General features: G+C 42.5%; 1 protein-coding gene across 2 annotated transcripts; it reads left to right on the top strand.

Annotated features, from left to right (window-relative positions):
* Positions 1-1,549: 1,549 nt before the first annotated feature.
* LOC140361186 (creatine kinase, testis isozyme-like) lies at positions 1,550-8,853 on the top strand. Of its 2 annotated transcripts, none has more exons than XM_072446905.1 (8): positions 1,550-1,570; positions 5,575-5,768; positions 6,276-6,430; positions 6,627-6,759; positions 6,922-7,093; positions 7,170-7,293; positions 7,430-7,619; positions 8,617-8,853. In XM_072446905.1, exons 2-8 carry the CDS (start codon positions 5,576-5,578, stop codon positions 8,829-8,831), a joined length of 1,182 nt encoding a protein of 393 aa, XP_072303006.1. In that variant the 5' UTR covers positions 1,550-1,570; position 5,575; the 3' UTR covers positions 8,832-8,853. The 2 variants fall into 2 exon arrangements, with proteins under 2 accessions (XP_072303006.1, XP_072303005.1); XM_072446904.1 differs by lacking the exon at positions 1,550-1,570 and adding an exon at positions 5,203-5,245.
* Positions 8,854-23,831: the final 14,978 nt, after the last annotated feature.

Consider the following 23,831-nt stretch of genomic DNA (forward strand, 5'->3'; position numbering starts at 1 on the left):
AAGGCCGACCACATGACTCTTGATAACGGGCTTGACTTCAGATTTGCTTAACTCAACCGCCACATCAATTGATGGCCGCCTAAGGGAACGCTTAGCCAGTGCATGTTGTTGTTGTTGTTGTTTTATGGCGGTTGGCATCCGAGTGTTGCATTACCGCCAGACTTTAATCCTCAGACGTTTCGTAGTCCTCAGACTCTGTCGTAGTCCGTAAAAGTACTCCTCCCATTGCTTTGGCGTACAAAGCCCATGAGGTCATGATGTGTTTTTGTGACTAGAATAGTTGTTGTGTCAGAGACCAACCGGCTTTATTCCAGGGAGACTCTTCTTCACCTTCCTCGCCCTCTTTGACGTTCGGTTAGAAGTCCTTCTTCCATCACTTTGGCGTTTCTAGGCCCACGAAGTCCAAGCGCGTTAGAACATCCTCTTGCTCCTCATCCTCGGCTCAGTCTCCAACACCCCCCACCTCTATAAACGTTTACCCAGCCCTGTGCTACATAAGTAAGCAACCACAGCCTGACACAAACCCTGTGACTGGATCGCCAGAATGTTCCGCAGATTGAACTCCCGCCCATTATTCCGAAACCACAAGGCCAACCCGGCCCTTTCCCTATCATAAGCCTCACAGCAAATCAGCACATGCTCGACAGTCTCTGGCACCCGACAGTGACCACACAGACCGGTCGGATGTTTGCCTATCCTACTCAGTGACCAATTGAGTCCAGTATGGCCAATCCTCATGCGGGCGAAGGCCCTTTCCTCCCACGCGTTCCTGCCCATAGACCCGCAAGGACCCACACTACCCTGTATGTGATAGAGATGCCGTCCAGTAACACAGTGGCTCCAAAATTCCTGCCAAAGGCCGACCACATGACTCTTGATAACGGGCTTGATTTCAGACTTGCCCAACTCAACCGCTACATCAATTGATGGCCGCCGAAGGGAACGTTTAGCCAGTGCATCAGCCATTTCGTTACCATCCACCCCCACATGCGCAGGGACCCAAATGAAGGAAACCCTCACATCCTTCCTGGACAGGGAGAGCATCAGACAGAAGATGCCATTCAACACATCCTGTCTGCAATCCGATTTCCCAGATTTAATGCTTTGCAATGCAGAAAGGCTGTCAGAGGCCACCACAATGCCGCAACACTGCAAAGCAGATTCCGCCCATTCCAACGCCAACCGTATCGCTATAAGTTCCGACGTGAAAACAGAAAGGCGATCTGTCATCCAGAGACTGACCGGCTTTATTCCAGGGAGACTCTTCTTCATCTTCCTCTCCTTCTTTGAGTATCTCATGAAGCGTTGTATTCTTGCATAACAACCGTAACCGTGATGTCAGGATTCAAAGCAATCAAAGCCAAGATTCTAGATTGTCACTTTATAAGAAGTTATAGTTCAGTATAGTTTCCAGCTGTTTCACCCTCTTGCGCTCACTCTCTGCGTAAAACACGTACTTTGAAGACGTACAACTACATTAAAAAAACAGTTGACTTCATTCGAATCTGCCATAAAAAGTCTGCTTAATTTTTTTTTTTAACAAATCAAGGATCTTCACTGAGCAATCAGGGTAAGAAACTATTTTCTTTGGATCCTGACTATGTTTATTGTAGGGTATATTTCCAACCAAAATAAACTTTCTGTTCATATAGTTTTTTGGCATGGCTCATACGCCGCGGCCATAATAATATGTATTGCTTTGAGGAATGCATGTACCAAATTTTGGCAGCATTGCAGCATCAATAGAGCTCATTCACGCGACGTCACACGAGCGCCCCCAGGCTTTTTTCGCCATATTGTCCGTATTTACCACTACAAGCCAATTCAATACTGCCGTCTATCTGCTTCGATTTACAACGGAACACGGTTCGAAGAGGCCCAAAGCCTCATTAATGATATTGGACGCTTTACTATAATCAATGGTGAAGGTATGCGTGGTAAACGGAGAGATCTGAAGTCGGCTACCGAGAAACCCAGAAAGAAGAGCGCGATGGACAGCTGCGATAAAACGTTCGAACTGGAAACCAAACGATCACCACAGACTATGTAGTAGTCATTTCATTTCTGTTAAGTTACTATTTGTAGTTGAATTGAAATTGTCACTCACTTGTGCGGCGGAGGGAGCTGACAGCTGTTCCCGTGCAGGTGAGCGAACCACACTATCAGTGCATACTGACAGCAACAAGTGACGGACAATATGGCGGCAGTATGTGATCACGTGGTTTTGTGACATTGGTGAATGAGCTCTATTGGCCCTGCTGGGGCACGGTCCTAATTAAAGCCGCAAGCGGCATCCAACGGCCCCTGCACTTTCGACTTGATAATAATGGCGGATAACGTTTGATACCCATTCCTCAAGATGATATTCCTCAAATTTAAGCTTGATTGGGCTATCGGCTAAGGAGGAGTATATACAAGTGTGAAGTTTCAGAGATTGGTGGTTTCTGTCACTGCTACAGCCGTAAACATATGCCATGGGTCCAATTGGCTTTTTTGATCAGGACGACAAATTGAATTTGGGGCAAAATTTCAAAAATCTTCATAAAACATTTTTTTCCCTCTCTTGAGACATTTTTGAATTAGCTTAATTTACATTTTTAAATAAGCTTAATTTAAAAATGTGTTTTCCAGCTTTACAGCTGCTCCGTGCATGGATCATAAAATGTACCCCCCAAAAATATGTAGATGCCCCACTTGTCGAGATGATGTACACCGATTTTGAGGCCAGAGGGCGAAACGCCCTAGGAGACGTTTGTTAAGCAGCAGTTTGTTAAGTGTGAAGTAAGGAAAATTGCTCACTCAGCAGTTTTTTATTTCAAATTCAAGATGCTGTTTGTCAGAGGGTGTTGCCACAATAATGTATTTTTCCTCACAAGACGAATGTGTGTTTTTCGTGGCTCGAGTACAAAATTGACATCAGGATGTCTCCCATAGGCCCAATGGCATAAGTTTTGCGCATGTTCTACAACTGCGCTTCGCACATCCTTGCTGAGGTCATAGGCCTCTTGTCAGCTTGTGGCGCTTGGGCCTAATAAAAATCCAAGTATGCCAGTTCCTCCTTGCCTCAAGTTAGAAAAATCCACTACCCTGGACCACGGTGCTTGACGTATTTACACTGCACATAATTCTGTCAACTGTTGCCATAGCAACAGTGCTATATCTCTTGACATAGACATTTGTCTAATATAGAATTAGAATTAAATAACTAGATAATGTGCAATGGCTGAAGTCATTGCGAGTGTCTGCGTTCTTAAGTAAAAGTACATGTGTGTAAGTAGTACTGGTAGTACTATTTAAGATAAAAAGTCAGATTTAATTGACAACAAATTACATAGCGGCGATGATGGCTCTTGCCTTCCCCCTTCCCGCCCGTCCATGTTTTCCGCCCGGTCTTGCGGCATACCAACGACGCTCAGTAATTCACAGTGATCAGGGCCGGCCCCAGCACATTTGGTGCCCTAGGCGAGCTACTCCCCTGGCGCACATAACAAATATATAATTATTATTTTATTTTATTTTTTTCACCGAGGGGGCTGTTGTCATTCGATATTCTAGCCTGTTCTGTCTATCCGGAGGTGATACCCCTGACTTGCTAGAATATGTAACACACTGCTTTCGATTTTTCGATTTTCTCCTTTTGTTAGATTTATTTGTCAATTCCAAAACAGTGTTTGGATACATAGAAGGGGGCGCAAAAAGCTCCGCCAAGAGAAAAAAAAAAATCCACAATGCTACAATTTTTGTAGTATGAAAATGGGTTTGGTTCTAGTTTTGTATGTGTTCACAAACGCAAACGCTCAGGCACAACACTGGTTAGCGGGTAATAAAGTCTAAAGAATAAATAATAAAGTCTAAAGAAGAAAGTCTAAGAAGAAAGTCTAAAGTATTAAGTCTGAAAAATAAAGTCTAAAGAATAAAGTCTGAAGAAGAAAGTCTGAGTGAAAGAATTAAGTTAATTAGGGATTAGGGTCTGAAGCTTGAATAAAGTGGCACCGCAGTTTGCCGTTCAAGCGCTCATCGATAAGCACTCAGGTGATGTGTTTATTTATACCGACGGGTCTAGGGATCCTGAGAGTGGGCGTACTGGCGCCGCTTATTTTGTGCCTGACCTGGGGCTAGCGGTCAAGAAGAGGTTGACAGATCACCTTTCTTTTTTCACGTCGGAACTTATAGCGATACGGTTGGCGTTGGAATGGGCGGAATCTGCTTTGCAGTGTTGCGGCATTGTGGTGGCCTCTGACAGCCTTTCTGCATTGCAAAGCATTAAATCTGGGAAATCGGATTGCAGGCAGGATGTGTTGAATGGCATCTTCTGTCTGATGCTCTCCCTGTCCAGGAAGGATGTGAGGGTTTCCTTCATTTGGGTCCCTGCGCATGTGGGGGTGGATGGTAACGAAATGGCTGATGCACTGGCTAAACGTTCCCTTAGGCGGCCATCAATTGATGTGGCGGTTGAGTTAAGCAAATCTGAAATCAAGCCCGTTATCAAGAGTCATGTGGTCGGCCTTTGGCAGGAATTTTGGAGCCACTGTGTTACTGGACGGCATCTCTATCACATACAGGGTAGTGTGGGTCCTTGCGGGTCTATGGACAGGAACGCGTGGGAGGAAAGGGCCTTCGCCCGCATGATGGCACATATGGCCTAACGTCATGGCACATGAACCCAATGAACACCTTACTAGGCAGGCACCTCCCTTCAAGTGTTACCATTAACGACAAGCTGTCACATCTTACCCCAGACCGGGTCACCTTCAACCGCCTAGCGTCCAGCTCCAGTCAAATTGCTGTCGTATAGGCGGTACACTGAATTTTGAAACTCCTCCTCTTTGGTCTTTATGGTGGTTGGTATCCAAGTGTTACATTACCGACCAGACTTTATTCTTTAGACTTTATTCCATAGCTGACTGTGGAATAAAGAGTCAGCTCTTGCTAGATTCTTGCATAACAACCATGATGTCATTATTCAGTGCCATCAAAGCAAAGATTCTAGAACGTCACTTTAGATACGCGCCTTTACATACTTTGAAGATATACAACTACAGTAGGTGGCGGTAATGTAACACTTGGATACCAACCCTGATTCCTGCCAACCACCATTAAAAGCAACGCAGCAACAATTAAGTCCTCTCATCCACGAGTTGAGTTCAGTTGAGTGGGTTCATCTGTAGGGAAAAGTCAGCTTCAATTTTCTTTTCTTTCTTTCGAGTCTTTCTTACAAATCAAGGATCCTTACTGACCAATCAGGGTAAGAAACTATTTTCTTTGGACACTGACTAGGTTAATTGACCTTTCTGGTCATATAGTGTTTTAGGTGTTACTCAGTTGAAAAATAATCAGGATGTCCCTCGTTTGATTGATAAAAAAAAGAACAAAAAGAACAAAATTCAAAAGTTAATACTTCTTGCAAAAACAGTAGAGCCATTGCCAAGGAAACCACATATACATAATTGAACGCTCTGAGCGGGGAAAGATTTTCAGTATGAAAATATGAATATGGACATGTCCCACTTAGCGCCGGCCAATAGTGACCAATGCAGCGCCATCTTCCAGTTAATAGTTCCATGATTTTTGTAGTATGGCGAACGTTACGGAGCTGACTCTGACTCTGAAGCGGCTCGCGATGGAGGACGAGTTCCCGGATCTGTCCAAGCACAACAACTACATGGCCAAAGTGCTCACCAAGGAGATGTACGCGAGCCTGAGGGAGCGCGTGACCTCCAGCGGAGTCACCATCGACCAAGTGATTCAGACCGGGGTGGACAATCCTGGTAAGACAAAGGGATAATTAAACACAACCAAACAGAGATGCAGAGAGACTATTATGGTTGTCCTGCAAATCCATTTAGGCTCACGCCCCTCGTTGTTTAGACTCTCACTTTTTCACCAGTGCCATGTTATTTGATATAAAATGGTGAGATTTACAAAGAAAACATCAACTATTCCTTTAAAACAACGTTTCACACCCAGTTGTACCTGGGAGGTAAAATATATGCCCCCATGGGGAGAATATTAGAAGTCATACATTATAACTCTAAGTCTAATCTATCGCACGTTTGTCTCACATTGACCAACTTGTCTCACTTTTGCTACAATTTAGTCATCCTTATAAGAACAAGAGTCTTGTCTGGTCTGGCAGACAAGACTCTTGAGAATAATAAGAAAACATTTGAGACAGTTTTCTTATTATTCTCAAAAGTCCAAAAGGAAAAAAGTGGTCAAACTTTTAAATGTTATTGCTGAGGTCAAGCCCTAACCCTGAATGTGTGCGAGTGCAGGTCACCCCTTCATCATGACTGTGGGCTGTGTGGCTGGAGATGAAGAGACCTACGAGGTGTTCAAGGAGCTGCTGGACCCAGTGATCGAGGACCGTCATGGAGGATACAAACCCTCAGACAAGCACAAGACCGACCTCAACGCAGAAAACCTAAAGGTAATGCTCAGACTGCAAGCGAAGAAGTATTCCTATGTACCATCCACCAAAAACATGAAAACCTGTAATATGCATGAAACTGGGACAAACTATGACATGACCTTTGACACAAGGAGCTCAGCAACTTGTCCTTTCTGACCTTTTTGAGTCTCAGTCTTGAGTTGAATCACACACTCAGTCCTGTTTTGTGCCTCAGGGCGGAGACGACCTGGACCCCGCCTACGTCCTCAGCTCCAGAGTCCGAACGGGCCGCAGCGTGCGCGGATTCGCTCTGCCGCCTCACTGCAGCCGCGGGGAGAGGCGCGCTATCGAGTCCCTTTCCATTGAAGGTCAGTCAGATTTACTGAAAATTGAGAACAGGCTGGAGCGCCCTCTGGTGACCACAGAATCAAACATCTAATCAAAGGGCTTTGTGGTGGATGGATTAGATGCTTCAGTCAGTGTCAGTTCTTAGTTTTTGAGTTCTGTGTTAAAGTGTTTCTCGTCCACAGTCCTGGACTCTCTGAGCGATGACCTGAAGGGCAAATACTACGCTCTGAAGAACATGACTCAGGAGGAGCAGCAGCAACTCATCGACGACCACTTCCTGTTTGACAAACCAGTGTCTCCTCTCCTCTTGTCAGCTGGCATGGGCCGTGACTGGCCCGATGCCCGCGGAATCTGGTAAGTGCAGCACAAGGATGGTCTGGACCAGTGTGAGATGTACGAGACGTCATTTTTACTGAGCGTTTGTCCAAAGGCATAATGACAACAAGACGTTCCTGGTTTGGGTGAACGAGGAGGATCATCTGAGGGTGATCTCTATGCAGAAAGGGGGAAAAATAAAAGAAGTGTTCAGCCGCTTCTGCACTGGGCTCACCAAGGTCAGTAACTGCTTAATATGCTTAGTTTGTAGTTTGCCTCTTGTTATTTTCTTGTTCTTTTCACACAAAACCTGCTTTAACTTGATTCCATTTGGATTAAACTTTAAACGTGATTGATTCTGATGTGTTCTGTCAGATCGAGGCCCTGTTCAAGCAGCGCGGCCACGACTTCATGTGGAACCAGCACCTGGGCTACATCCTGACTTGTCCCTCCAACCTGGGCACCGGGCTCAGGGCCGGAGTCCACGTTAAACTGCCCAACATGAGCAAGCATCCAGAGTTTGAGGAGGTGCTCAAGAGGCTGAAGCTGCAGAAGAGAGGAACCGGTGAGAACAATCTTTCTTTAGAAAACAATACAGTCATTATTAGTACACAGTAAAGAGGCGGAGAAGGCAAACAGATTAAACGATAGAAGAAATAAAATCAAACAATGATACGATAATAACATTTAATCAAAAGTGAAGAGAGAACTAGACTCTGACCACAAGATATGTCTGAGGGACTTCAGTCCTGACACAGCCCTCTTCTGTCTCCATGAGCTGCAGATGTTCCTGAGTCTAACCCTATCTTCTGTCTCCATGAGCTGCAGATGTTCCTGAGTCTAACCCTATCTTCTGTCTCCATGAGCTGCAGATGTTCCTGAGTCTAACCCTATCTTCTGTCTCCATGAGCTGCAGATGTTCCTGAGTCTAACCCTATCTTCTGTCTCCATGAGCTGCAGATGTTCCTGAGTCTAACCCTATCTTCTGTCTCCATGAGCTGCAGATGTTCCTGAGTCTAACCCTATCTTCTGTCTCCACTTTAGATGTTCCTGAGTCTAACCCTATCTTCTGGCTCCATGAGCTGCAGATGTTTCTGAGTCCAACCCTATCTTCTGTCTCCATGAGCTGCAGATGTTCCTGAGTCTAACCCTATCTTCTGGCTCCATGAGCTGCAGATGTTTCTGAGTCCAACCCTATCTTCTGTCTCCATGAGCTGCAGATGTTCCTGAGTCTAACCCTATCTTCTGGCTCCATGAGCTGCAGATGTTTCTGAGTCCAACCCTATCTTCTGTCTCCATGAGCTGCAGATGTTCCTGAGTCTAACCCTATCTTCTGGCTCCATGAGCTGCAGATGTTTCTGAGTCCAACCCTATCTTCTGTCTCCATGAGCTGCAGATGTTCCTGAGTCTAACCCTATCTTCTGTCTCCATGAGCTGCAGATGTTTCTGAGTCCAACCCTATCTTCTGTCCCCATGAGCTGCAGATGTTCCTGAGTCTAACCCTATCTTCTGTCTCCACGAGCTGCAGATGTTCCTGAGTCTAACCCTATCTTCTGTCTCAGGTGGCGTGGACACGGCGGCTGTCGGTGGAGTCTTCGACATCTCTAATGCCGATCGTCTGGGTTTCTCTGAGGTTGAGCTGGTGCAGACGGTGGTGGATGGAATCAAGCTGCTCATCAAGATGGAGAAATGTCTGGAGAATGGTCAGACCATCGATGACCTGATGCCCTCCCAGAAGTACACCCCCCCACCCCGCCCCTCTGTGGGAGGTAACTGATGTGACAGCATCACTTACCTCCAAGAAGTTACTTTTGTGGAGACCTTCCCTTCCCTTCTGGGAGGATCATCGTACTTCTGAGAGGTAATTGATGCCTTTCCATCAGTTACCTCTCAGAAATACGGTGATCCTCTCTGAAGTATGATGATCCTCTCAGAAGTACGATGATTGATGATCATCAACAACCCATGTCTTACCCAAATAAATCTGAATTTGTACAGCCAGGTTTACATTTATTTTTGTTGACCACAAACAAAACACATTTTATTGTTTTATTTAAGTAAATGAGATTGTAGGGTAACATACTAGTACAAGTACTGTAAGGTTATGAATGTCCACCCACTTGTGAAGGGGGCGGGGCATTCAGGTTTGATATTGATTAAAGAATTGTTCAAGAATTCAAACATGACACACTGCCTAAGTGTGGGTAAGTTTGAATTGTATTTTTAAGAGTAGAATGGGGCACCATCCGGATAATCGGCAATTTAACAATTCTAAAATCAGATATCTAGATTAATTAATTAATTAGAAATTAATTTGCTCGTTGATCTAAAGGTTTGAGAACGTAACCGTGACATTGACCCCTTTTCTGGAAATGAAGGAACACTTAACCAAATGTAGGTTATGAAGATTTAATGACCAAATAATTAAACAGATAAATATGAATTAGGAATATGCAAATGAGTCGATAACAGATGAAAACACTAGACATGATGGTTCTAGATCTATCTAAGTGTGTGAGAGTTAAGTCTAAGATGAAATTTAGCCTGTGAAGTGCATTCATACGAACGGAACCAGAAGCTGTGATCCTGAGGAGACGGGCCTGCTTGGGGTCCAAGGGCCTGCTTGGGGTCCAAGGGCCTGCTTGGGGTCCAAGGGCCTGCGTGGAGTCCAAGGGCCTGCGTGGAGTCCAAGGGCCCGCGTGCGGTCCAAGGGCCTGCTCTGGAGCTCGGCTCTGACATCTGGCCAAAGAAGGACTGGATCGGTTCTCCTTGGCTCTGAGGCGTTCTCCTTGGCTCTGAGGCGTTCCCGAATGAAAAGGCCGTCGTGCTGCTCCACCGATGTGGCTGATCTAAAAGGCTGTGGACTTGAAAAGTTGCAAAAGGTCCTTGCTTGATTTTGCGTGATGCAGCATCAATCATATTTTTAAAAACGGGCACAGGTTTCTTAGTTCCGGGAGGGAACATTAGCTTCTCTTGGAAAAGTCTTTGTCCCGTAGCGTAGCATCGCTCACGCTAACTATGCCCGAGGCCTGCTCCCAAGGCCTCATGGACCTTGCTGGTGGGACCCTGGATGGAGGGTCGAGCTTCGAAAGAAACTCGGATGGAACTCCTGGAACTCGGATGGTACTGGGTCTGTAACTCCCTGCTCTTTCCTTTTGTCTTACCCTGCGGGGGTTTTGGCGCCGTGGCTTCAGCCAATCAGCATGCACGCTGGGGTCGGCGCTGATAAGGGAACGAGATCTGGTTTTAGGCCACAAGAGTTACACAAAAGGTAAAATTGTCCACAAAACAAGTTATGAAACAGTTAAAATGACATGTAAAACACGATATCAAAATATGTACATGTAAAGTCATCTGGTGGACACATTCTTGCAATCTGATGATTGTCTATTAAAACCACTAAAACCGCAGTCTCTCAGCGTTTGAGCGTTTGTCTTGGAGAGATCATTACTCTCTAATCCGAAAGGAGTCATTTGATGAAAAGTTATTTTCAAAGTTCAGAGCGTCTCTGTTGTCGCTATCACGTCCCTCTTTCTTTTGAGGAGCGTAAAACTCCACACGGGCAGTAGATAACACCTAGCCCGCATTCCCGTCACCATGGCAACAGGGGGAGGACATCTGCATATCCTACAAGATCTTACAGAAAATTGCAGCCAAATGTTTTTTGTTTTTTTTATACAAATCTGAAGTTTGAAGGTGCTACTTAGTTCTGATCTTTGTCTCTGGGAGAATAAATGCATTTGGAGAAAAGCCTTGGAAAGCAAGATTCATGTGGGACATACGTTTGTCCTGAAGTGAGTCTAAACCTGAAACAAAACTAGACTCCCAAGAACCAGATCAAGACGAAATACTGAGAATCTCCTCTTCCTGTTTGTTCATGCCTGAAAGTCAGATTTTGAGAAAGGTACTTTGCAACACTTTTTAACTTGACTGAAAGTAGTAAAGTAAGAAGTATCCACAGTAAAATTTAACATTTTTTAGCTCACTATTTTTACTTTCTTTACTTTGTCTGAAACGCTTTAAATGTCAAATTAATCTACAAATCCAGTTTCGGCTCATTTGTGATCATTCAGATTTAAAAATGCGATTAAAAAACATGAAAAAAACACTTTTGACAGACATGTCCAGCTCTACCTTGTTTTCAACAAAATACTAAAAGAACAGTTTAGCGGCGAGGCGGATTTTTCGAAATCAAGATTACATTATGTGAAAACGAAAGCAGTCATTTTAGGAAGATTAAAAAATAATGGGCAAAATAATAATAGACTACGAACGCTCTCGTCCATTCAGATAAAAAAAAAACGTGGCGTCGGTATTTAGACAAAAATAGTTCAAGCAAATACAATTTTTTCAATTTTGTTTTACTATCACTTATTTTAAGTCTTTCTATCTTGAAACAAAAAGTAACCATTTTCAATTTACATGGTAGAAAAGTGCTATATTTTGCCCACATTTTTTGACCCTCCGCAGTCACTCATTTCAATCTGTATTTTAGTAAGGCACGATCACAAATAATAAAAGTCTATTCATAGTAAACACTCAATGGATAGGTGGTTTCCAGAATGCGCTTATTTAATTTTTTCAATATTTAATTTGTACCCAGAAATTGGCCCAATTTTATTGAAGAAACAGCATTACATTGGCTACGGAAATGTCTGGTTTGGTCAGATATAATAGAACATCATCTGCAGGCAATTTTATGTTCTTACAATTAAGATTAAGATCACATTTTTACAGCATCCCATATAACGACTGGGTAGCACTACTTTACGTTGCACAGACGCTTTGTATGTTCACGCTTGCACTAGGTCCACAGTTTAGGGTCGAAAAGTCTTGTTATTCTAAAAGTGTCCAGATGACTACAGCTGAATCTTCTACAATTTTTGCAATGCATTCCCACGTGCTTGTTGACTGCCCTTTCCACCTCCCACAGAGTTATTGACGACCCACTCCTCTCTCCCCGTCTCCTTCACCACCTGGAGTTCTACATCTTCACTCCACTAGCCCACTTCTCTTGCCCTATCCTGCCCCGTCCTGGAGGTGTACTTGACGGGAGAGTAGCCCTCTGCTGTATTTGATTACTCCGATTAAGAGAGCTGATTATGGGCCAGGGACGAGGAAAGAGCGGCTCTAATGGAGGGAATCGAGAGACAAGCTGCCATATGTCGCCTCCGCACGGCAACTGCTGCTCGGCATCAGCATCTTTTCACCCCTCTCAGCTAGACGTTTATGTGTGCGACCAATTGTGTGTGTGTGTGTGTGTGTGCGCGCGTATAGGTCTGCTACAAAATGCTAATGACATACCTGAACTAAAGCACCGAGGTGAGTGCTTGTTTTGAGTAAGGATCACAACGGAGTAGATGTGATTATTTCAGTCACTCCAAAGGTTCATGTGGTTAAAAATGTTCAGAAGAGGCATTTGGAGAAGATGGGGAAGGTATATAGTGTTCAGCTTTTGACAGTGCTGGTGGTTGACATAGGATAAAGATAACAAACAAGTGTCCAATACTGTGTCCAGCAACGGTGCTGCGCTGTTTACGTGAGTGCGAGAAATATTGAACTATGTTAAAGTGGACTATTCATTATTCTATCAAAATACTGCTCTATTAACTATAGGCTACACACACACACACATACATGAGACCGACACAAACAAGCTCATACTCAACGGAGATAAGGTTTAAGTAGTCTTGACATTTTTCTTTCTGTTTCGACTATCCTCTAGTGCAGGCATGTCCAAACTAGGGCCCGGGGGCCAAATGCAGCTCTCAGACAAATTTTTGTTGGCCCTCCAGCTTCCGGCTATGTCGGCCCAAACAACAAAAAGTAGTACTTTTTACTGTGAAATTGGGAAAATTCAGGCATATTGATGTTATACCAACCTAATATTAATGTTCTAAGTCTAATTAAAGGTGTGGAGGCTCATCGCAATTATGTCAAATGCAAAATTTTGAATGATTCACTTTGTCATTCAACAAATTCAACATTGTCAAGTTGTTTGTGACCCTCTGTCACGTATAAGTTTCAAAATGCGGCCCGTGGGACGTTTGGACACCTCTGCTCTAGTGTTACAGGGACAACATGACAAGAGAAACACATTATGAAATTTCCCCATGTGGGACAATAAAGGAATATCTTATCTTATGTCCTGAAAGGTTTTATAAGATCTTGTGTCAGGAGAATTAGCCCATCATATAAGACGGTATGTAATATGTTGACATACTGCATGAACTGATGTAGTGTTTCCGAAACCGTGGTACATATACCACCCATAGCACCCCTTAGCCCATCCTACAAATAATTTCTGATGCTGAAGTATTGTCCCTGGTAGGACTTGATAAGAAAAGTTTTAGAACCACTGAACTAATGAGTCCATGTACAGTACACAATGGCCTAAAGCAAAAGTAATAAAAGTAACAAAAACATCCGGCGGTGTGGGACGGGTCGGGCCCCCTCTGTGATATACAACACAACTGGGTCATTAGCATCACAAGCCAGCCGTGCCGGTAACCCTCACTACATTAGCCACACCACAACTGCCATCTCTGGTCTTCTCTCAGCACATTATGTTGTCGTCTTTAGGCTAAGAGTCCTCAAATTTGGAGATACACATTTAAAACCATCTACTAAACTGAACTGAACTGAATTGTACACTATGTTGTCATGACTGAATGGCTGAATTAAAACTAAATGAATATAGAAAAAGTGAATATCAAAATCCAACATCTATGATGCTAGCATACATAAAGAGTCACTAGACTATTTAAAACACTATGAGGGTATAATAAATCAGATGTATTTCTAAATGTTAACATGAATTCTTTGTATTCACATCGCTGTAGTTGTGGTAACCCCAATATATGCAATTGATAAATGCAAAGTCTGATGAAATCTATTCCTCCCAATAATACTGCGACACTTCTATCTTGTCAAAATTAACATAGACACCAATATATGATATACACTGTTTTGTAACACTTCAAAACCGCTGTAGATCAGACAAGTGCCTTTGCTCCTGGATTTGCCATTCTGAAGTTATTTAATGAATACATTATTGATTGTGACATGTTTGTATTTGATTAACATCATAATTTAAATAAAAATGATACATTTTAGAAATTGCGACGGCCAAGTCTCAGTGACAAACCAGGACTAAAACATGAACAAAATCAAGCACATGGACTAAACTGGGCTCAAAACAGTTCGAATGCACCTTAAATGTCCAAGCCAGCTATGATCTGACTGAATGTGCTTTTTCATGTATAATATTACGTGTACTCTTGTTGGAGCCTATGTTAGCAGACTTTACCACTGTGATGTCTCCTCCGCTTCACACGCACACCAGTCACATCCATTTAAAGGTAAGATGGGGGAAAAGGCCAGGCACTTAATTAACTCCGCTCACACGGTACCGGAATGGCACAGGGCTAAAAATAGCACAAATTCACTCGGCTAAATTATAGATACCCTAAATGTCCCCTCCTCAACCCCTCTCTCGCTCCTCTTCCGACACCACTATCAAAATATGTGGCTGATCTTTTCAAAGTCTGGAGAAAAAATGCAAGTTTTTCTTCCTACCAAAGAAAACAAGACAACTTTCATACTGATATTAGTGTCGTTTCATGGCATTTGTACTTCATGAAACTCTGAACTCATGAATCTCTAGCATAGTATTTGTTGTGTGTGTAGCAGTACTGGAAGCAATTCAAACTTTCTATATCGAAAGGCTATTGCTGTTTCTGATGGACTTTGGGTATGGCACAGACTAGCTAGTCGCACTACTATGCCCTGCTGCAGATATTTGCCTTTAAAATGTTTTTTTTACCCACAAACCATGGGGCGAGATGCTGAGAGAGATGAGTAAACACAGAAAAGGCAATAAGGCACTTTGTATTTCAAACAGCAATCAAGAGACTTTGGAACAATACATTTCTGGGGAGTGATGGGTTCACCTTATAGTGGTACAAAGTTCTAAATGAAACATTTATCTCTTTGCTTTTAACAACTTTTAACTGAGCACTTAAAAAAGTCAGATTCCTCCAATTTGGAAAGAAGCCATCATATCTCTAATACCTAAAGAAGGAAGGACCAACTTGACTGTGCCTCATATAGATCCATTTCTTTTCTGAAAGTGGACTATTGTTTATACACCTCAATCATGTCTAAAATAATTGAATAAATAATCCCAATTTTAATTCACAATGAGCCTTGGATTCACACAAGACTAGATTTATCTGAGTTTGTTGAAATACGGTAGATAAAATACGCTGACATTTTTTATGAACATTTGTACAACCCTATTTCTGACTCTCTCAAAGCTGACCTGTCATTCATTTTCTTTTCTTTTTGTTTAGAATTTTCGGGCCATTGGCTTTTAGCAAATGGTCAGAGTCATAATCAAACTGACGACGTTGTGGACATCTGCACACAATGTACATGTGTCCGTGTGTAAAGCTGTAGCCAAAACCCAAAACGAGCAGCAACTCTAGTCCAAGCTCCTCTAGGAATGCTAGAAAAACCCTCACCAGTGCAAGTTTTTGAGTTCAAAAATGCAAATTTAAAGAAAAACACATATTTATTCATACAATTTAAAACACTAAAACACAGAAAGTAAGTCGAAAACAAGCAAATTAACTACTTACAATATATACTTAAAGAAGACCTATTGTGCTTTTGTTTTCAATTTAGTTCTCATCTACGACACCCATGGGTCATTATGTGATATTTTGGACATTTTAAATCGCAATATTGATCTAAAAGGGCTCAATTAAAAACCAAGTCCAATTCTAAACTGAACTGTTCTAAACGTGCTGTTTTGCGCTGGCTTTTTATGGCGCGCCGTGTTTGGAGAGCTGTGGTTCACTGTAGCGAGCAGCAGATCGTTTTTTTTCTCTTTGCGTTCGAATGGCTCGGCAACGCTACCGAATCCATTGTGTGTCATTGTTTAAGAATATCAAATTGCAGAAGTAAGCGGGGACAGAGAAGTGGGCGTGACACGGGGAGAAGTGAAGATCTGGACTGATGGTGCAATGGCGTTTTGTCCACAGGAGAATAACAATGACTCCAATACACATGAATCGCTCTAAATACAACTTCCAGGGCTTAAATGAGAAGGGGAACAATCACAATATGGTTAAAATCGCCTAAAAGTTGATTTAGCAGAATAGTCCTCTTTTAAATATTTGATAATTAATGTGCAATGCAATTTCTCTCTTCATTTTAAATTGACCTAATATTGTACCTCATGTTCAGGCTGTTCAGAACATTCTTTTATTTAGATTGACAAAAAAAATTCTAAACATTTCCCATAGCTAAAAATCAACGTCTGAATTGACTGAGGATGTTTTCAATCAAAATAGCGTTTTTCCGCAAAGATTTAACTTGTCAAGAGATGATTTGCACTCATTAACCTTGGGACAGGTTCAATTACCCCACGGCCTTGTTTGCAGGTAGCACCGGTTTGAAACATTGGTCTTCGTAATAACCTATGGGTAATATTGCCAGGCTCCCAAGGCTTTCCGGAGTGATGAAGCGGCTGATGGTTGTGCATCAATCACTGTCCGCACGTGTCATAATTTTAAGTGGGTTATTTAAATTCATTAAAGACTGCACAGTGTGTTTTGGCAGCGCTAGCCGTAGCATTAGACTTGCAGATGATGCAGACTCAGTGGCTCTTTGACTCGTTGTACTGATCTGTATTTATTCCAAATATCTGGTCTTATGTTTGGCCTGCGTTAGAACTGTCAAAAGAAAGAAAAAAATATCTTTTAAAAAACAGATTGAATGTAACGTGAGTGATGATGTTGTCTGCTCGGCTGATGGCAGCAACCAGCCAAGAATACTGAGTTAGAGTGTATAGAAAGTAAAGAGGCATACATTAGTACAACATGGAACCTTTAAGATTAGACATACAGCAATATGAATTATCTTTGAACCTTGGTATAAAGAAGAAATTATATGTTTTTTTTCTGATAGATCACATATGTATTATTTTGTGTTTTGTTCACCTCAATATTCAGCCGAGAAATGCATCTTTTTACTGACATTTACTGGCAGCGTTTTTACAACATTGCAACATTTTGGAGTATTATTATATATTTTTTGAAATAATTGCAAGGGGTATATCAAAACGGACATTTTCTGAGCTCTCAAGCCTCAAACATTGGACAATAAAAGAAACTCAAACATCCATATGATTCCTTCATGCACGTTTTGAGTCATCATCATCGTGAAAGGTTAAAAAAATCAACTTTAATTAGTTATTAACCTTGTTACAACACTGTTTATTCATCAATAGTTTATCAGGTCTGCAGTTTGCAGCAACAGGAAGTCAATAGACCTGTTTCTATTATTAAGACATTCGGGCTAGACAAGACAAGGCTATGACAAACTCCATGGAAACGGGCTGTCTCGATGAATGACCACAGGAGCCTCATTTATCATAAAAGTCGGCCTAAAAGCCATTACTTTTTGCACACACTATGAAGCTTGTGGCCTATATTTATGGCTAATTTACAGCCTTTAGGGGCGCTCTCATCATGGAAAACACACTAAGAAATGCATATGATGCAACTTTTAAGTTAAAAGACAAAAGCTGCTGAGAAGTCTCGGCTACAGACTTCTATCACTCCAGGACGTCTCTAGGACGTCTCCAGGACGTCTCCAGGACGTCTCCAGGACTCTGGAACATGCAGGGCGGATCACAGCTGACCCTTATCACTTGTGTTGCTGTACAGCCTCCGGACAAAAGCTTCCACCAAAGGTGATTTTTAAGCGGATGACTATGCCAAAAGAAAAACCGCCCAAAGGAATAGTTGTTAGAGTCAACATGAAAGCGTGGATGATGGAAAGCACAATGAAGGAATGGCTGACTGAGTGCTAAGGCAAGCGATCTGGGAGGATTTTTTCACTGAAAAAAAGCATTGCTCTTTTCAGACAGCATGAGGGCGCATATAGCAGATTCTGTGAAAGCAGCCATCAAGAGAACAAACTCTATTCCAGCTGTGATTCCTGGGGCACAACTAAATATTTGCAGCCACTTGACATTATTGTGAATTGTGCATTTAAGGAGTTGAGTGGGAGGCTTGGATGACCAGCGGCGAGACATCATTTACCAAAACTGGCCCCATGCGAAGAGCAACTTTTGCTCAAGTCTGAACACGTGGAGCAGTGTAAACAAAATCCATACTCACCAACAGGAAAGGCTGGACTGTTACGTAATGAAGAGGACAGCACAAGAGACAAGAGTGACATTGAAAGCAACAGGGAGACTGAGAGTGAGTGACGAAGCCATTCTGACATTGAAGAATACTTCTGTGGTTTTAGTTTGCAGTTGTGAGATGATGATAGTGATTCATTACTTTTCTGTTAGGCTTATATTTCTTTAACGAGGCGTGTTACTGCCATTTTACTGCTGTGATACAGGCAATGTTTGAAAAAAAAAAAAAAACATACGTTAAATTAAATATAATTCCCCCAAAAATGGTACCATCTTTCTGTGTAAATATCTGGTACAACATCAACACCTGTGACTTGTAGACAGGTCCAGCCCGTATGTGTACAAATGTGCTTTTTTTTCTAAATTCCGTTGGTGTGGTTTATATTCAGGAGCGCTCTATAGTCAGACTTTTATGGTAAATAAGTCATAAGTTGCTAGCTTCCAGCATTTTATTAGGATTAATATTTTCTGTTAGAGCGTATGTGTCATTTGTCAAATATGGCTATTTATTCTTGTAACATATTGTATTCTATTTATTCTTTAAACACACATATATATATATATATATATATATATATATATATATATATATATATATATATATATATATATATATGTATATATATATTTTTATTTTATTTTTTTTTTCAAATAAGCAGTACTAAGTTGTTAAGTTAATGTTCATTGTTCCTGAGAGGGAAATTTGACTTGGGTGCAGAGATACAATAAAATACAAAATAAAGGAATAGTGCAAGCATAGAGTAAAATCAGTACAATCAACATAAACATGCAAACAATACAAAGGATAGAAAAACACACAGTAAAGTGCACCAATAGCTGAGGTCTAGGTCTTTAAAAACATGGGACAAAGCTTGACATGAGAGTGAAAATTAAGGCTGGAACAATGTTACTTGTTGCTGATCATATTATTTTGTGGGGAAAAAACATCTTTATACGTAGTGTCCAGTGTCAAATCAAATCAAATCAATTTATTTTTGTAAGGCCCAAAATCACAACAACAGTTGCCTCTGAGGGCCACAGGGAGAAATGAATCAACAATGTCTGTGGTGGCGATGGAGTCAGACAATGTCTGTGGTGGCGAGGGACGATGTCCCAGGGTCCTCTGTCCTTAGACTCTCCTTCTCGGCCAGGAAAAACTACAAAAAAAACCTCTTTGGGAAAAAAGCGTAGAAACCTGGAGGAGTTCCAGTGAAGGAGAGATCCGACTCTCACAGACGGACAGACGGACACGAGGGAGACTGGATCTGGACCCACTCTTCAGGCAGATGAGGGACCGACTGAGGCGAGCTGGACCCACTCTTCAGGCAGATGAGGGACCGACTGAGGCGAACTGGACCCACTCTTCAGGCAGATGAGGGACCGTCCACACAGGGCAGGGACCACTTCACCAGGGGAGGGACATCTGGGTCCACAGGTCCTCAGGAGTGAGAGAAAGAAAAGAAGGCGGTGAACAGTTTGCAAGTGGAATTAAAAAATAAATATTGTTTGATAGCATAAGTAGTCAGAAGAAGAGGATAGTGCTCAAGCTGTCATACTTCCCCCAGCATAGTTACTCCTAGGGCAGCGTAGCTAAAGCTGTGGGTTTATGTTTCTGTTCCTAACTAGTCTGACCATAAGCGATTTCGAAGAGGAACGTTTTAAGCCTGGACTTAAATGAAGAGACTGTGTCAGCATATTTAACATGGGTCGGGAGCTGATTCCATAACACAGGGGCTTGGTAGCTAAACGCTCTACCTCCTACAGTACTTTTAGAGACTCTTGGCACCACCAGAAGGCCGGCATTCTGAGAGCGAAGAGCTCTGTTTGGATGATATGGTTCTATAGCATCTTTGAGGTAGGATGGGGCCATGTCATTTATGGCTTTGTAGGTCAAGCGTAGAATTTTAAATTTTATTCTAGACTCGACGGGGAGCCAGTGAAGAGACTTCAGCACCGGCGTAATGTGCTCTCTTCTTTTTGTTCCTGTTAGTAATCTTGCTGCTGCATTTTGAACCAGTTGAAAGCTTTTTATGGAGCTTTTAGGACACGCTGCGAGCAGGGAGTTACAGTAGTCTAATCTAGTCGTTACAAATGCATGGATAAGTTTTTCGGCATCACTTTTAGGCAGGATTCTTCTGATTTTGGCTCTTGTTGCGCAAATGGAAATAGGCTGTTTTACAAGCTTGATTTATATGAGCTTTAAATGAGAGCTCCTGGTCAAATAAGACTCCAAGATTTCTTACAGTAGAACTAGAGGCTACACTGACATTGTCCAGTGTGACTATCTGCTCAGATAGACCGTCTCGTAGATGTTTAGGACCAAGCACAATGACCTCGGTTTTTTCAGGGTTAAGAAGCAGGTAGTTAAGTGTCATCCAGGTTTTTATCTCCTTCACACAAGCACTAAGTTTGTCTACATGATCGCTCTGATCAGGTTTCATTGATAAATACAGCTGAGTGTCGTCTGCATAGCAGTGGAAGTTAATGCCATGTGACCTGATAATGTTGCCTAACGGCAGCATATAAAGAGTAAACAGAATTGGACCGAGTACCGAACCCTGTGGCACACCGTAAATTACTTTAGAGCAAGGTGAGGAGCTCTTGTTTACATTAACAAATTGGAACCTATCAGATAGATAGGATTTAAACCAGCTGAGGGCTGTTCCTCCGACACCTACGTCACATTCTAACCTCTGCAGTAGAATGTTGTGGTCGATGGTGTCAAACGCTGCGCTGAGGTCCAACAGAACCAGGATTGAGACCAGTCCATCATCAGCGGCTAATAACAAATCATTTGTGACTTTAACTAGTGCAGTTTCAGTGCTGTGGTGGGCTCTGAACCATGACTGGAAAACTTCAAATAAGTTATTGTCCTGCAGGTGGCGACAAAGCTGTTTTACTACAACTTTTTCAAGGATTTTAGAGACGAAGGGAAGATTTGAAATAGGTCTGTAGTTTACCAATAGGTCGGGATCTAGATTAGGCTTTTTCAGAAGAGGTTTAATGACTGCATGTTTGAAGGACTGTGGAACATAGCCACTTTCGAGTGAAGTATTTATTATATTAAGAATAGGGTCTATAATTAGGGGGAGAATGTCTTTGAGGAGTCTGCTTGGAATGGGGTCTAGGACACAAGTTGAGCTTTTAGAGGACATAATGGCTGAAGTTATCTCTGCTTGATCAACAGCTGTGAACCTTTCTAAGTTTACAGGTGGATTTATATGAGACGTTAGATTTACAGCTTGGGCTAGTTCAGGGCTAATAGCGGGGGTAATTTCATCTAATTTATCTCTGATTGTTTTTATTTTATTATTAAAAAATAGGAGGAAATCATCAGAGCTAAGTGTAGCTGGGATTGAGGGCTCTACTGCACTGTGACAGTTTGTTAGCCTAGCTACAGTGCTGAAAAGGAATTTAGTGTTACTTTTGTTGACTTCTATTAGATTTGAATAATATCTGATTTGGGCCTTACGCAGAGCCTGCTTATAGGACAGCAGGCAACTTTTCCATGCTTTTAGGGATTCTTCTGTGTGAGAGCGACGAAATAATCCCTCTAACTTTCTAACTCTTTGTTTATGTGAACGCAGTTCTTGGTTGTACCATGGGGAGGCGCGCTTTGGCCTAATGACCTTCTGTTTTAACGGCGCGACAACGTCAAGAGCAGACTTCAGAGAATTCATGGTCAAGTCGACACATTGATCACTTAAACTGGGACTAAAACTGTTCTCAGCAGGATCACATGACATGTCACTGAATATTGGCTCTATTATTTCTTTGAATTTTGAGATAGATTTTTCAGATATTGTCCTTTTCATTATAACTTTATTTTGTGGGACTGGATGATCTTTAAGAATAAACTGAAAGGTAATTAGGAAATGATCTGACAATATAGGGTTTTGAGGGAGGACAATGAGGTCACTAATCTCTGTTCCATACGTTAGGACAAGATCCAGAGTGTTCTTGTGAGTGTGAGTCGGTTTATTTACATTCTGAGTGAAACCAATGCTGTCTAACAAGGCGCTGAAGGCATTACTGAGAGCGTCATCACTCATGTTCACGTGGATATTAAAGTCTCCAACTATAACTATTTTATCCCAGGCTAACACTAAGTTTGATATAAAGTCAGAAAACTCTGTTAAAAACTCTGAATAGGGACCAGGGGGTCGGTAGATAACTATGAACAAAACTCCTTTTTGGTTTTTCATATTTGGACATGTGATTGACAGCATAAGGCTTTCAAATGAGTGAAATGCATTGTTAGTTTTAGGGCTCATGAGTAGGCTTGAGTGTGAGATCACTGCCACACCACCACCTCGGCCTGTGCTCCTGGCGGTCTGAAAGTTAACATGGGTGGGTGGGGTGGACTCATTTAGTCTGACGTAGTCGTCTTGTTGAAGCCATGTTTCAGTCAGAGCTAGAAGATCTATGTTATAGTCACTAATTAATTCATTAACTAAGAGCGATTTGGAGGAAATTGCTCTAATGTTTAGCAGTCCACATTTTACGTGTTTATTCATTTGTATATTTGTGTCATTTGTGATTGTCATTTTCCTTAAGTTATTTGGTCTGACGCCTGAAATATTTTTTCTGAGATGTGACTAGTGTGTAAAGCCATGCTACATAAATTGGGCATGACTGTTAACTGATCCATGTCACAGTGATGGAAGTGGCCGGTCAGGGATATGGATCAGCCGAGCTCAGCAGTTTTCAATGTCAGCTCCTCTGCCTTGCGTCCTTCGAAAAAACGGACAAAACATACACTTTGCTTTACTGTAATTAGTAAACAATTCAAGCTATTCATGCTATTATAGGAGATAGATTAAAACCAACTTCCCATTTTTATAATTGTTTCATCTTTTAATTCGGTAGCTCTGATTCTAGCATGTTTGAGTATCGGTAATCATATATTTTCTTGCTCATCTCTGCTGTTTGCTGATGATGTTGTCCTGATTTCTCCATCAAACCTGGACCTGCAACATGCACTGGGATATGTGAGTGTGAAGCGGCTGAGATGAGAATCAGCACCTCCAATTTTGAGATTGGCATGTGGATTGGTGCAGCGTCTGCAGTGATGCGGTCGCTGCATCAAGCTCTCGATTTACCCGTCAATCTACGTTCCTACCTCACCTATGGTCATGAGCTTTGGGTAATGACCGAGCTTCCTCCAGCGGGTGGCTGGGCGCTCCATTAGAGATAGGGTGAGGAGCTCAGTCACACGGGAGGAGCTCGGAGTAGAGCTGCTGCTCCTCCACGTCGAGAGGAGCCAGAGCTGAGGTGGCTCGGGCATCTGTTCCGGATGCCTCCTGGGCGCCTCCCTGGGGAGGTGTTTCGAGCATGTCCCACTGGAAGGAGGCCCCGGGGAAGACCTAGGACAGGCTGGAGGGACTATGTCTCTCAGCTGGCCTGGGATCGCCTCAGAATCCCCCCAGAGGAGTTGGAGGAAGTGTCTGGGGAGAGGAAGTCTGGGAGTCCCTGCTTAGACTGCTGCCCCCGCGACCCAGCCCCGGATAAAGCGGAAGAAGATGGATGGATATTTTCCTGCCCCTTTGAAGCTACTTA

Source organism: Eucyclogobius newberryi, unplaced genomic scaffold (assembly GCF_026437365.1).
Source record: "Eucyclogobius newberryi isolate DKJ021-1_F unplaced genomic scaffold, fEucNew1.0.hap1 SCAF_15, whole genome shotgun sequence".
In the NCBI taxonomy this organism is placed as follows: domain Eukaryota; kingdom Metazoa; phylum Chordata; class Actinopteri; order Gobiiformes; family Gobiidae; genus Eucyclogobius; species Eucyclogobius newberryi.

Coding starts and splice junctions, on each gene's coding strand:
- LOC140361186 (XM_072446905.1), top strand. CDS start 5,576: ATGGCGAACGTTACGGAGCTGACTCTGACTCTGAAGCGGCTCGCGATG. Junction 6,431..6,626: donor TCAACGCAGAAAACCTAAAG/GTAATGCTCAGA, acceptor TTTGTGCCTCAG/GGCGGAGACGACCTGGACCC. Junction 7,620..8,616: donor GCTGCAGAAGAGAGGAACCG/GTGAGAACAATC, acceptor CTTCTGTCTCAG/GTGGCGTGGACACGGCGGCT.